The sequence below is a fragment of the Erythranthe guttata genome, chromosome 12 (genome assembly GCF_056151865.1).
Source record: "Erythranthe guttata isolate IM_541 chromosome 12, IM_541, whole genome shotgun sequence".
Classification (NCBI taxonomy): Eukaryota; Viridiplantae; Streptophyta; class Magnoliopsida; order Lamiales; family Phrymaceae; genus Erythranthe; species Erythranthe guttata.
Window position 1 is genome coordinate 18,754,797 of NC_142544.1, and position 13,904 is coordinate 18,768,700.

The window sequence follows — 13,904 nt, forward strand, 5'->3', positions numbered from 1 at the left end:
AAATTAACCTCTCATTGATGAAACAATTATACTCTTAAAAAATAATTTAGCATATCCAGCAAATTTCATACAATGATTGGAATGATTACATTGTCAAATTAGTAATTAGTGTAGGGGCTCTCTCTCTCTCTATATGGAGACAGGCTGTTCAAGCCGACCATAAAAAGATGCATGCTTCACACTTTTCTTCGATTCTCCACGTCAACGCAGTTCAGGTCGAGTTCGTTGCAAAGAGTTCCCCCCGTAATTGCTTAATAAAGTGAATTAAATTTATCAAAATAAAATAAATTAACTGAATATATTGAATTTTGCTTAGTAATTGTATAGTTTTGGTCTTATTGGACTCACCTAACACGGCCCGGATTTAGCATATACTACTGATTGTCTAACTTAGTACAATTATCACTCTTAAATTATTCATAAAAAAATAAAACCAGATAATTATATGAAATTAACGATACCGAGCTTATTAGACAGTTGTAAAAATGGTCGACTATAACTATTAACAAACGCTAAGTTCTAGTTTGGCTGTCCAAAATATTAAAAAGTATGCATTCTTGCAAGAACTCAATTGTGTGTAACTAAACTAAAAGAAGTTCAACACACAATTCTCGAGCTCGATTTTTGCACAATTGTGGGCCACCTCGAAAAATTCCCTCCTCTAAGACTCAACTAATTTTACACGTATGGAATGTTCTAGAAGCTGAGTATCATGTCATGACAGTAGCAGAAAATCTGATTGGGTTGAATCACCAATTCTAGTGAATATAAATATCTGGAGGCGCATCTTCTGGGATCTGAAAAATAAAACACGAGCTTATATTAGACTCGAGAAGATTAAAAAATTAAAGAAATTATCAGCACTGTAAAGTCTCGAGCATTTGAAATCATTAGTAGGAAACAAAAATAGAGATTCAATTTGTTTAGTTCACCTCTCCAGCATTCCACTTCCATTCAGCTTTTTTCCAAATGCTATCATCCGCATTAGTATTCTCCTTCGGAGTATTATTACTAGAGGATAAACCAAAAGCAGTTGTAAGTAGACGCAAACTAGTATCGTTGGATAACTAAACTATTTCTACAATGCGCCCATTGATTATCAAATTCAAATCTGTTCTTGTAAAATTAATTGGACACAAAGCAAAAACGAAAATCGAAAGGCAAATTTTCCCAATTGACCACAACAAGTGGATATTGCAGCTTTTAGGGTAGTTTGTCCAATAATATCGGGAAAAAAAAAGAACAGAGAGAGATAAACATGTTTAATTTCAAAAAAAGAAAAGGTGGGAATGCTTACCTCAACTGGATGCCGATGCTTGGAGCTGAAAAGGGTTCATTGGAGGCAAAGTTTAACGGTTTATCAAACACATTTCCTGTCTGTGATACATTAGCGAAAGATGAAAAAAGATTCGTCTGAGCACTTGCTGAACCAAAGGGGACGGAACCTTGACCTTGACCTTGACCTTGACCTTGACCAGGTTGTTGTTGAGGAACACGACTAGCAAACGAGCCTAACACATATGGAGGGGCAGATAAATGCATGCATAATAATTAATACATTACTTTAATAGCATATACTCATTAAACTGACTCCAAATTGTACCTGAAGTGTTAAAGGGAGAATTGTTCGTCTGAAACATGGCAGATGGCTGACTATTGTTCTGGAAGGTATTTTTTTGACCAAAGCTATAATTAGGAACAGCAGGAGAAGGCCTAGGGGCAGAAATGGAAGAACAAAGTTAGAAAGTTAGCAAAACACACACAAGGAATGGATAATGGAAAATAGCAAACCAGATATATAAATTCTCTCGGTTCAGACCCTGAGCTTAGTGATGCATGGAGTTGACTAAAGTTTGATGCTGTAGGCGAAAAACCGCTATTGATGGTGGTAGCATTTGCACTGACTACACCAAACGGATTTTGATTGCTGCTAGGTTTCTGCATAAGGTTCTGAAATTCAACTAACTTGGAATTTAGCAAACTCCTCTCTCTCTCAACCTGAACAACAAGAACAAACATTAGTCGCTAGAAAAAAATAAAATTTTCCGATTCTGGAAGAAAATTAAGTTAGTGCAAGTATGATAAGACCCCAAAGAGGAACTTTAAGTAGCAAAATTTATAAATATTTTAATTGCTCAGCTTGGAACAGTAAAGTGTTATTACAATTAGCGGAAAGTTCGTTCCGTTCTTGGCATCGTCATATGCTAATGCACGCAACTCTTCGCAGCTGATGTCACCAACGATGTCACATGGACCACTGTAGATGAAAATACATTTTAGTCATATAAAATACCAAAAAAAAAAAAAACAGTTCTAACATGAAATCACAGCACCCAAATATAACAAAATAATAGACTGCAATAAAATAAATTTGCAACTAATATTCAGAAGGGCTAGATTCTCTTTTCCTATATTGGGAAAAGTAATCCATACAAAATATGTTGCCACTTGCCGAAAACATATGTATGAGTGAGGCAGGATTAATTAAGCTGAAACATACTTTTTATTGTGACCATAACATGTAAGCTTCCACAGGGGCTTCTCATGTTGAAAATCTTCCACTATTATGCGCTTGCAGGATTCAGAATCAGTGCACCTTTGTAGGCATAAAAAACACGTCCATCAAAACATGCTTTAGTTAAGTATATATGAAAGAGAAACAAATGAACTCTACGAACTGATAGAGAAGGGATCTACTCACTTGTGATCAGCAACTGGTTGTTGCTTCTCCGATTGCCGCGTAACCGAGGCACCACTAGTATTTACATTGGAGGAACGGGACCACGTATTCTCAAAAGGCTGGAGTCAAAGAATCAAGAATTGCATACACAACTGTAAGTAACTAAAATTTCTTTGATTTGAAAAGTAACAGTAACACGCCACAGGATAACATGTAAAATTACGAAGAAAAAAATAATTGTAAGAAGCTGGAATTGAGCAGGAAAGAACCTTGTTTTGATTTGGTTTGGATCCAAAATCGTTACCCCCTCTCGACTGATTTTTGTTCTGCATGCCAAAACCAAAAGGGTTTGGCGCCTGTTGTTGTTGATTTACGCGCTGAGACGGATTGCTAGCTTGATTTCCAAATCCAAAGGGATTGGCATTTGATTGTTGGGGTGTGGCGTGAAGATAATTACAGCTGTTGCCATTACGACAACTGGAATAAACGAGCCAAATATTAGATGGTGCACTCAACAAATGTATACACACCTATGAGATTAACATATTATCGTCTCCAATAGCAAGCAACATATCATGTAAAATATCGATGCATCTGATAATATAAATTATTCTTTTTATATTATTTTTAACAGTACATAGTAATTCTTAGCTGAACACAAACATACTGCAGATACGATTAATTTCAAACTACTTAATTTCCAAAATAAAAAAATGGAATGTGCAGCATAAATTAAGAAGAATTAGGTTATAATCAAGACGCCGATGACAATATGAAAAACAGAATCAATCATCCGATAAACAAATGAAAAACTTAAATCCAGGAATAAGACGGCAGTCCGAACGAACTCAATTCAAAGTCCGGAAATTCGAAAATAATTGGAGTAATAGAGAAGCATTAATGAAGAATATGGAAAAAGGCGTACCTGCCACGCGCAAAAAATTTACAGAATTCCTTTCTCGGAGGCATGGTTTTAGGGTTTAACTGAGAGAAATCGAATGTTTCTCGTATTTATTATGTAGTTCCTGGACTGGATTTTTGAAGCTCCGGTTGCGTCAGCGTGACGCCGGGAAGTAGCTGTTTCAAGTTTATATACTGCTTTATTTTATGGGGGAAATGTGCAATACCCCCTCAAATGGAAAATATTATGAGTAAAACCCATTTCACTTTTAAGACTTTTGCCTAAACCCAAAATCCAATCTTAATTAGTGAAACCCCCTCAACAAAACATGATAAGTCGAAACTATCCTTATAAGTAGGTTTTTTAAATAATTGCAATATTTATTTTCCATAACCTCTCACGTGATTGTAGGATTACATTAATTCTCTCTTTATATCTCCATATCTCTCTCGTTCTCTCTCCTCTCGTTCTCTCAGAATTGGGGTAACATCATATATTATTACAGACACCTCTCGATTCTTTTCTCTGATCAACTAATGCAGATTTATATAATTATTGGTCGATATTTTTTTTTTTACTTTTTGCGCTTACGAAACATTGATCTCTCAATGTCTGAGATTCAATTCAATCTCACACAACTTGGTGTTCCTGTCTTGGTGCAAAAAGAATTGCTACTATTTTTTGGTGTTTATATGTGAAAGAACTTTGAGGGTGAGTTTTTTTTCACGCTCTTTCCACAAAATATATTTATATATATGTCTGTGTATTTATTTTCACTCACTGTGTGTGTGTGTGAACTCACTCTGCATCAAATTGTCTGATGTGTGTGTGTTTATTTTTCACTCTCAGTGTGTGTGTGTGTGTGTGAGAGAACTCACTCTGCATCAAATTGTCTGATGTGTGTGTATTTAGTTTTCAGTCACTGTGTGTGTGTGCGTGTGTGTGTGTGTGTGAAGACTGAAGAGGATAGATATCTAGGTCACCACTTGCTAACGGTAAATGTTTATGGAATTGAATTTGATAACAGTTTGGTTGTTCACAATATGAAATAGGTAGGTAGGTAGATAATCGAAATAAAATTGTCTGTTTGAGTGTGAAAGAAGCTTATTGGGCAAACTTTGTGCTCAAGGGATTGAATTTCTCGATTGTTTGTGCTCTAGAACAATATATATATATATATATATATATATATATATATATATATATATATATATATATATATATATATATATATATAGACTAGGAGTGTAGTCACATTGGAGTCACATTGGATGCACTGTTATTGAATAAATATAGACTTAATATGACTACAGTCAAGGTTAATTGATATATTTTTTTCTCGAATTAATTGTCGAACAACAGACTAATTGGAGATAATCAACTATGTAGTCATATATAGTCATATGTAGCCATACATAGTCATATATAAAATCTGTAGGTTTTTATTCTAATTTACAATGATGTTGTTGGTTTTTTTTAGTTGAAAAATTGATACATGTGATTTTTTCGATGTATTTGTGTGGCTACAAAGTTGACTTGTAATAACAAAATTCAAAATTATGATTTTTTTTGTGTGGATGTTGATTGAATTTTTTTTGTAAATAATAGGCGATCTTCGTTTTTTTTAATGTAATTCGGTAAACATGACTGTACTACACCATATAATTAGGTATTTAAAGTTGAAAATGCAAAAACATGCAAAATAAAGAAAGAATATGACTACGGTTGATATAGTCACATACAGTCATATTAGGCAATAGTCATATTCAAGGCTTAATTCCACTTTGCACCCTTGAAATATACCATTTTGGCACTTTGCACCCTCGAAATAAATTAGGGAGGTGATAAATGTCGTTTCAGTTTTCATAATGTCGTTTTGACTTCAAACGTGATATTGACCATTTTCGAGTTTGAATTTGGCAAAATTCAGAACATGGAATTTGTAATTCTTTGAGTTAGCATTCTAATCTAATTTGAATCGCCAAGATTGGATGTTGGTTGAGAAAGTTATGCATGAATTAATGAACACTGCCCACAACTTTGATGTTTTAAATTATGTAAAATTTAAAACGTAACTCATTCATGCATAACTTTGTCACCCGACATCCAATCCAGGTGATTCATGTTGTATTGGAAAGCTATCTCAAAGGACTACGGTTTCCGTCTTTTGAACTTTGCCAAATTCAAATTAGAAAATAGTCAAAATCACTTTCGAAGTCAGAACGACATTAGTAAAATTAAAACGACATTTATCATTTCAGAATAAATTAATAGCACCTTGCACCTTCGAAATACAATAAATCATGCATAATGCACCCCAAATGATTTTTTTAAGCTAAAAAATATAAATTTAATATTTGTAGTGATATTTTTTTAGGATGCCAAATGTCAAATATTTTTTTTATTCATCAATCATTTTGAAACTATAAATTTCAAAAATAAAAATACATTCCATCACCATTTTTAAAAATTATATTGTTTTATCAAAATAAAATATTTTACAAAAAAAAATCATTCAGCTATTACGTTATCAAGTTATCTGAAAATTATTTTTTCTTCCAAATATTTTCTCCTAATATTTTACAAACAGTGACATAAAAGATCCACAATCGAATAATTTAGTGATAAAAGATTATTTTTTTTATTTTTCTTTTGTAAGATAATGTAGTTTTTTTTAAATAATCCGGTGTAATTTTTATTTTTTCGCACTTTGTCCGCTCGAAATTAGGTTTGAGGTTCAAGAAAACAACAATTTTTTTTTATTTTGTACCCCAAAAAGAAAAACACCAATGAAAAATAAAATTGCCTTTATTATTCAATTGAGGGTGCATTGTGAATGATTTATTGTGTTTTGAGGGTGCAAAGTGCTATTATTATCTTTCGAGGGTGCAAAGTGCCAAAATGGTATATTTCAAGGGTGCAAAGTGGAATTAAGCTCATATTCAACTATAGTCATATTCAGCGTAGTAAACTTGTCGGGGAAATTTCAATTTTTCGTTTAAAAAGAATTTAAGAAAATATTAAAAAAAATATTAAAACAAATAAATAATAAAAAAAATATAAAATAAAAAATAAAAAATAGGGAATCTTCGTTGTTTTATATGATTTGGTTATTTATATGATTTGGTAAACATGACTATGCCATATAATCGGAACTTTTAAGTTCAAAATGTAAAAAACAACAATATAAAGAAAGAATATGACTACAGTTTATAGTCACATATAGTCATATTCAACCATAGTCATATTCGGCGTTGCAAACCTGTCGAGAGAAAAATTTCAATTTTTTGTTTAAAAAAAGTTTTAAAAAAAATTAAAATAATATTTTTATTAAAAAATATTATAATTAAAAATAAATTCAAAATGACTAAATAATGTCCAAAAATAATATAAAAATAAAAAATAAAATAATAAAATCCGATTATTTTTTTATTTTATTTTTTTGATTTCGTAGCAATTTTTTAGGAATTTGGAACAGATTTTTAGGAATTAAATTGTTATGGAAAGAGAGAAAAAAGGAATAATTGAGATAAATTAGGGAAAATATATAATTAAGCCTAATTAGCAGGATTAGGTGCCTCATTAATAGGGATTTCGAAATTACTGGATAATTAAAAAAAAAAACGTGATACACTACTAGAGGGGTAAGATTGGAAATACATATTATAGGGGGTTTTCACAAAGAAAGAATTATAGTATGGCCATATCACTAGTTTTTATCTAAATGAGGGGTGTATTGCTAATGACCCCTTATTTTATTTAGAACCAAATATAATCGGAGCCTATATCATCGCACAAAACGGGCCTAAGGCCCTAAGCCCATTGTGAAAAGCCCATTAAATTAAAATCATTTTATATTATTGATACGATATTAATAATTTTTATTATTAATTTATTATTTTCTCAAAACAAAATCAACTCCAGATTTCAGTGAGGATTAGGGTTTTACAGGAACACACACACATAGAGAGAGAGAGAGAGAGAGAGAGAGAGAGAGAGGGGGATAAAATAGAAATACGAAGTGTAGAAGAAGGTGCAATTTAGTGGGTATTAAGAGTAAATTAAGAGAATGGGAGAAAAAATGAGGATATATATAGGGGGGTTGGGATCGAGTGTGCAGGACGATGATTTGAGGAAGACTTTCACATCACCTCAGTTGGGCACTGTCGAATCCGTTGAAATTATTCGCACCAAAGATCGGAGCTTTGGCTATTTGGAGTTTCTTCCCGTCTCCGACAAAGGCCTCGCTAAGCTTTTCAGCACGGTCTCTCTCTCTCTCTCTCTCTCAATATTTATACACATAGATACATAGATACATGTCTTTAATTTAGAATGATTAATGTCAATCTTAAATTAACAAGAGCACGACCTTTAACACCGTTATCAAAATACGAAATACTAACTTGCTGAAAGTGAAGCCAGTAATTTAAATGTAATTTAATTTAGCATGTTACTTAGTTGCAGAAGAAAAAAGACATGGCACTCATAAAAAAAAATCGGCTCATTGATCGAACTAGGAGATCGATTCCATATGATTCACCTGGCAATTTGAGAAATGAATTGAGTGAACACCTTACTTCGCTCGTTTCTACGTTTATTTGTGTTTGTCAATGATAGTGGTTCTTACTTTTGTTCATTGGATATATAAATACTGCAGTACAATGGTTGCCTTTGGAAAGGGGGAAAACTAAGGCTCGAGAAAGCCAAAGAACATTATTTATTTCGCTTAAACCGCGAATGGACAGAAGAGGCCGAGACTGAAATCAAATTGTCCACCCAGGATGCTGATGCGGTTGACAGTGTGCCGGTTTTGCAGAAACCGAAAAAAGACCTAGATATTGACAAATCACAGCTCAATTTATTTTTTCCCAGATTGAGGAGGGTAAGTTGGTCAAATTGTTTCGTTAGTTACAATTTTACATAGCTGATAGATATAATGTCTGATTATCTGCTGTATTTGCATTTGAAGATAAAACCTATACCTCTCAAAGGAACTGGCAAACACAAGTACAGTTTCCAACGTGTTGAAATTCCTCCCCTTCCCATCCACTTTTGCGACTGTGAGGAGCACTCTGTACCTCCCGAGCTGGCCAAAATAAATCCTACCGTTTCCCACGAGGCGGAGGTTTTTGGGGTGAATGAAAACGAGCTTAACATGATGAAATCGATATTGGACAAGCTATTGGATAGCAATAGCTCGAAGACAGTTAAGACTGTCTCTAATCAAGCTAAAGTTACTGAGGAAGCAAATTATGACGCTGCTTATAACGGGAAAGCTGATGACAATGAGGAAGACGAAGTGAGCGATGAAGATGAAGCGAGTGATGAAGATAACCTTGTGATTAACATAGTTGGAAAGTCGAGTAAGAGAGTTGCTTCATTCGAGGACCGGGGACCGAAAATGACTGCTGTAAATCAGGTAATTATCTAAATCGTGGTGGCTGATTTTTGTTGTTTCTTGTGTAGTTCTACTCATACATGGTCGTAATTGCCAACTGTTTTGATTTTTTTTCGGTTACGTTGAATGTCTAGGAGTCTTTTGTGAGAGAGCCGCCGTCTTTTAGTAAACCCGTTCCTGAAGTGCACGGAAATGAAAAAAGGAACCTTCTTCCTGACAAGAAGAGAAAACAATCCGTTGAAGAAAACAATTCAAACAATACTGCACCTTCAAACAAAAAGGGAAGGAAGGGGGCCCCACATGACAGCAAAGATATTCCAGTCGCTGTAAAGACTAGGTCAATCGATTCGAAATCAGGTTCGGTACAGTTAAGTCGCGATGGGGGAAGCTCGCGGAAGTCACCATGGAAAGATCTGGTACGTGACAAGGATAGTGCTGCTTTCCACATCTCAGACGTTTTGATGGACCTTAATCCTGAAGTTGAAGCCGAGCCAATTTCTGATAGCTTCAATGGAAATGATGAAAAGGGCGACGAATCAAGTAAAGTTATCGAGGATGATGTTCAGTCAACTGAACCAAGTGCTGGCTTCGATGAAAATGATGACAAGAGAGACGAATCAAATAAAGTTCTAGAGGATGATGTTCAGTCAACTGAACCAGGTGCTGGATTCGATGAAAATGATGACAAGATAGACGAATCAAGCAAAGTTATAGAGGATGATGTTCAATCAGCTGAACCAAGTGCTTGTCTCGATGAAAATGATGACAAGGGAGACGAATCAAGTGGAGTTAAAGTGGATGTTCAATCAGCTAAACCAAGTGCAGTTGACGAAAAAATGGCCAGAGGTGCTGCGTGGCGGCAAAAGTCGTCATGGTTGCAACTGGTTGCAGATGCAAGTAGCAGTAAGTTCAGCCTTGCGCAAGTTTTACCTGGCGTAACTTTTCAAACACAAGAGACACAACAGCTGGACAACAACGACGACTTTTTTAATTCGAAAAATGGAGGATTTGTCCACGAGGAAGACATGGGTAAACCTCAAGGAAGTGCTAATAAAGATGTTTATGCCGCTCTTGAGAACCCAATGGCGAGTGTGTTAACCAAGGAGCAATCGAATTCTGATTCAAAGGAAGTAGTTGTCGAAGAGAAGAATGAGGAGTCTGCTCCATTACATCTTACCAACAATGTACAAAGTAATAGGGCTTTGGGAGACACTGTCGTAAGCGAAACTTGCCCCTTTATGAGGACTGAGGCTTCATTGAAAAAGTGGAAGAAGCTTAGTGGGTCCCGCAATAAGAAAGGGAAGGGACAGAAGCTGGCCCGGGATTAGGGAATTGTTGGAAAAGGACTGAATTCGTAAGTCGACAGATTTTACCCACAAGTGGGGAATTCTTCATCGGCTTTTGGGAGTACTGCAATAGTTGAAACGGTTTGGTTGTGGTGTAACAATGCTGAGAATGAGTGAGCCGTCTGGCTTCATTAATTATTTCATGTAGGATATTGTCTGGTTTCGGCCTCGTTACGGAATTTTGGTAAGTTGAGAAGAGTGATAGATAAGATTGATTAAACTTCCTTAAGAATATATTGTCTATGATAATCTCTGTATTGGACAGTATCATTCATAGGATTGTGTTGTAATATGACTTGAGATTGAACTATATATTATTTATAATCTTGTGTGAATATATTTATCAGGATTAAACATCATAAAGCCTTTAACTTGCATAGATAATAAAATGAAATGCTATTTACGGTCACAAAATTGCTATTTGCGGTTTATAACAAAACCCCTCAAAACTTTCAAAAAAATTCTAAACCCCCCCAAAATTGCAAATAGCAAAAAAAAAAAATTCGAAAATTCGAAATCAAGCTTGAAGGAATGGGCTTCGATTTTTTGATGTAATTTCGACTCTTTTATGTGTAATATGCATTGGGTAGGTCGATTACGGAATCAATTTCATGTTAAAAAGCCCTACAAATCGATTTGTAGGACTTTTTTTTTTCACAAAAAAAGGTTGGAACGCCCATCTTGCGCGTTCAATTAAATAAAAAAATAAAAAAAAAAAATTTGAAGGTGGATGTTTGTGTTACTTACTGCACGCGGAGGTTGACTTGTCGAAGATAAGCCTCCATAAATAAATTAGGACTGTAAATATTTGAAGCCACAAGACATGGTTGATTACCATGATGAGTTTGTTTTGACTTCGAGACAAAAGGTTGTATATCGAACATAGAGGTTTATATAGTCGGAAAAACAACTATAATGTAATATCCACTTGAGAGTGTTTTGAGTAACACTCTCAAGTGAGGGATTCGAATCGGTTTCATTGCTTCAAAGACGGGATTTGTTCGTGTGGCGATTATATTGTTGGTGATTTTTGCCGTTTGAAACACAATGCAAATTATAAATTCAATTTTGTTAATTCATATTTAATTTTGATGTATATTTTACGCTCAATTTTTATATTTTAAAATTGCAAAATGCATATTGTAATGGTAAGATGCAAATTGTAATAGGGTTAAATAACAAATCATATAGTTGTTTTCATGACTCACGAGAGTGAAGAGCAAGTAAAAATAAATTAATATGATTTGTAAATTTTATATATATATATATATATATAATTTACAAATTTATTTTGTTTATTTATTAAAATTGAGAGGAGATGGAATATAAGGAAATTTAATTTGATAGAAAGATTTAGGTTTTGATTTTGTAGAGAGATTTTTTAGGAATTTGATTTGAATTGAGAAGGGTATTATTATTGTTTATTAAGGTTTCCTAGAGTAGAGACACCGCTCCGCTTGAATCTTACGCCAAGTTTGTGTCTATTTATAAGATGTCCGTTTCTTCTCTTCGAATTTCATCTTCAAGATACATATAATTTTAACAAGGTGAGTTTGCATTATTTTCTTATTTATTATTATTATTATTGATTTATGGTTATTTTCTTATTATTGATTTGGGGTTATATTCTTATTGTTGATTGAGGGTTTTCTTGTGAATGTGAATTCCGATGAGGTGATTTTGGGCGTTTTGACGGTGTTATGTTTTGATTATTTTGCGGTCAATTCTTACTTTATAATCTGAATTTATTTGGTCTAAGAGGGAATTTGCTGCATGCCCTAGGAAGGAAATCAGGAAGTTATTAGTCAAGAAAACACGGAAGAATTAATAGAGATGTGGTTTTTATTTTTTATTTTTTATTTTTTTTGTGCATGTTCAATTTTATTTAATAATACGAGTTTTGATTGATGTATGTATGTTCAGGAGGAAGATCGAAGATGGAGCTTGACATGAACGTACCCATAAACAGAGGATTCTCCGCCGGAGTGTACATGTCTGCAACGAAAGAGCTAATCGAGAAACTGCAGAACGCAATAGACGAAGCCAAAAAAGAATTGGATAAATATTTTGATGTTTCAGACCTAATGAAGCAAATGCCGCCGCCGCCGGTGAAACATGGGGTCAAAGATGACGACGTCGATGGCAAAGAAGAAATTACTCTAAGCGAAGAGCAGATGGCCATGTACGCGGAAGTTCAGCGATTAATTTTAGATATGGATACGAAGCATAGGCAACAGGTTACAAAAAACCACCAGATGACAAAGATCACTCACCACCTCTTGGAATCGTTTGGCCGTGGCTATGCCAATGGCGAGCTTCTTTCTATAACTATCCGCTATGTCGCCCGAGTCAACAAGGCTGTCGAAATTTATGCAGTTCAAACAGCACCAACACCACCGCCACCTTCAACCACCAACCAAACCAACCACTAAATTATTTATTCGTATTCTAGTATTGTTTCCCATGTTTCTTCAGAGTAGCTAGTGAAATATGTCTCATTTATTTCTTCAGATTATATTGCATTATTTATTAAATTATTTTTTCAGTTTGAAATTATTCTCCAAGATTGTCAATGAAAATTTCGAACCTTCAACCCGAGGTTGTACAACACTTTGTGGTGGAAATTGGAACCAAATTTTGGGTTTGAATTGAAATTGGAAGTATATGTAAACTGAATGGTTCCAATTTCCTAAAGATTAGTGATATGAAATTTCCCATCTTTTTTTCCGAAAACATAGAAGTAATCCGATTTCCGAGAACTCCGAAGTCATAATCAATTTTCAGTTTTCGAGACTTTTCGAACCAGAGTTGCAATCCAGTTTTCACTTTCTCTAAATTAAAAATCCAGTTTTCCGATTCAATCAACCGATTCCATATAATAATTTTGGCAATCTCTTCTCAGAAAAAAAAATTAAAAAAAAAAAGAAAAAGAAAAGTGACAATCAAAACAAGATACTATACACACGATTTACACTAATTATATCGAAAATAAAAAATAAAAAGAAAAGGCAAACAAAATAATTGATTAATTATATCTAGGTAATAGAAACCCAAATATTCCAAATTTTAATCTCAGAATCCAAACAGCCACTATAGACCATATAAGAATTATCACTGATTTTCACATAAGGGCACGTTTGGTACAAGCATGGTGTAGGGTGTGATATGTATTCCAATATAACATATATTTAGTATGTATATTGTGTTTGGTAGTAGTTAAATATGTTAGATATCACAATGGATGTAGTATATTGTGTTTGGTTGTACTTGTTAGTATTTCATGTAGGATATTGTCTGGTTTTTGGCCTCGTTAGGGAATTTTGACAAGTTGAGAAGAGTGATAAGACTGATTAAAACTGCTTAAGAATATATTGTCTATGATTATCTCTGTATTGGACAGTATCATTCATAGGATTGTGTAATAATATGACTTGAGATTGAATTATATATTATTTGTATGCCTAATGAAAATCAGGTTCCATTTTTAATCTTATGTTTGAATATATTTAATAGGATTAAACATCATAAAGCCTTTAACTTGTATAGATAATAACATGCAGGACAAAATATTAGAATCAA

At 33.9% G+C, this 13,904-nt stretch overlaps 3 protein-coding genes across 3 annotated transcripts; 2 read left to right on the forward strand and 1 right to left on the reverse strand.

Moving 5' to 3' along the window:
* Window positions 1-413: 413 nt before the first annotated feature.
* Window positions 414-3,787, reverse strand: LOC105967933 (Zinc finger C-x8-C-x5-C-x3-H type family protein). Its single transcript, XM_088826607.1, has 10 exons — window positions 3,606-3,787; window positions 2,950-3,157; window positions 2,702-2,799; window positions 2,501-2,596; window positions 2,164-2,257; window positions 1,820-1,998; window positions 1,604-1,713; window positions 1,298-1,511; window positions 933-1,011; window positions 414-797 (listed from the first exon to the last, which is right to left on the reverse strand). Exons 1-10 carry the CDS (start codon window positions 3,647-3,649, stop codon window positions 759-761), a joined length of 1,161 nt encoding a protein of 386 aa, XP_088682733.1. The 5' UTR covers window positions 3,650-3,787; the 3' UTR covers window positions 414-758.
* A 3,565-nt stretch (window positions 3,788-7,352) lies between these two features.
* ROS3 (RNA-binding (RRM/RBD/RNP motifs) family protein) lies at window positions 7,353-10,688 on the forward strand. Its single transcript, XM_012992712.2, has 4 exons — window positions 7,353-7,845; window positions 8,239-8,463; window positions 8,551-9,000; window positions 9,114-10,688. Exons 1-4 carry the CDS (start codon window positions 7,651-7,653, stop codon window positions 10,305-10,307), a joined length of 2,064 nt encoding a protein of 687 aa, XP_012848166.2. The 5' UTR covers window positions 7,353-7,650; the 3' UTR covers window positions 10,308-10,688.
* A 1,390-nt stretch (window positions 10,689-12,078) lies between these two features.
* On the forward strand, window positions 12,079-12,881 carry LOC105968056 (uncharacterized). Its single transcript, XM_088826038.1, has 2 exons — window positions 12,079-12,122; window positions 12,249-12,881. The coding sequence occupies exon 2, from the start codon at window positions 12,263-12,265 to the stop codon at window positions 12,755-12,757; it is 495 nt and encodes a 164-aa protein (XP_088682164.1). The 5' UTR covers window positions 12,079-12,122; window positions 12,249-12,262; the 3' UTR covers window positions 12,758-12,881.
* The last annotated feature ends 1,023 nt before the right edge of the window (window positions 12,882-13,904 follow it).

Bases quoted from the DNA above. Each gene is read 5' to 3' on its own strand.
- LOC105967933 (XM_088826607.1), bottom strand. From the start codon at position 3,649: ATGCCTCCGAGAAAGGAATTCTGTAAATTTTTTGCGCGTGGCAG. The intron at 2,800-2,949 runs GTTCTTTCCTGC...CTTTGACTCCAG, and splicing joins CCAAACCAAATCAAAACAAG to CCTTTTGAGAATACGTGGTC. The intron at 2,258-2,500 runs GTATGTTTCAGC...TTTCATCTACAG, and splicing joins TGTTATGGTCACAATAAAAA to TGGTCCATGTGACATCGTTG.
- ROS3 (XM_012992712.2), top strand. From the start codon at position 7,651: ATGGGAGAAAAAATGAGGATATATATAGGGGGGTTGGGATCGAGTGTG. The intron at 8,464-8,550 runs GTAAGTTGGTCA...TTGCATTTGAAG, and splicing joins TTTTTCCCAGATTGAGGAGG to ATAAAACCTATACCTCTCAA. The intron at 9,001-9,113 runs GTAATTATCTAA...TTGAATGTCTAG, and splicing joins AAATGACTGCTGTAAATCAG to GAGTCTTTTGTGAGAGAGCC.
- LOC105968056 (XM_088826038.1), top strand. From the start codon at position 12,263: ATGGAGCTTGACATGAACGTACCCATAAACAGAGGATTCTCCGCCGGA.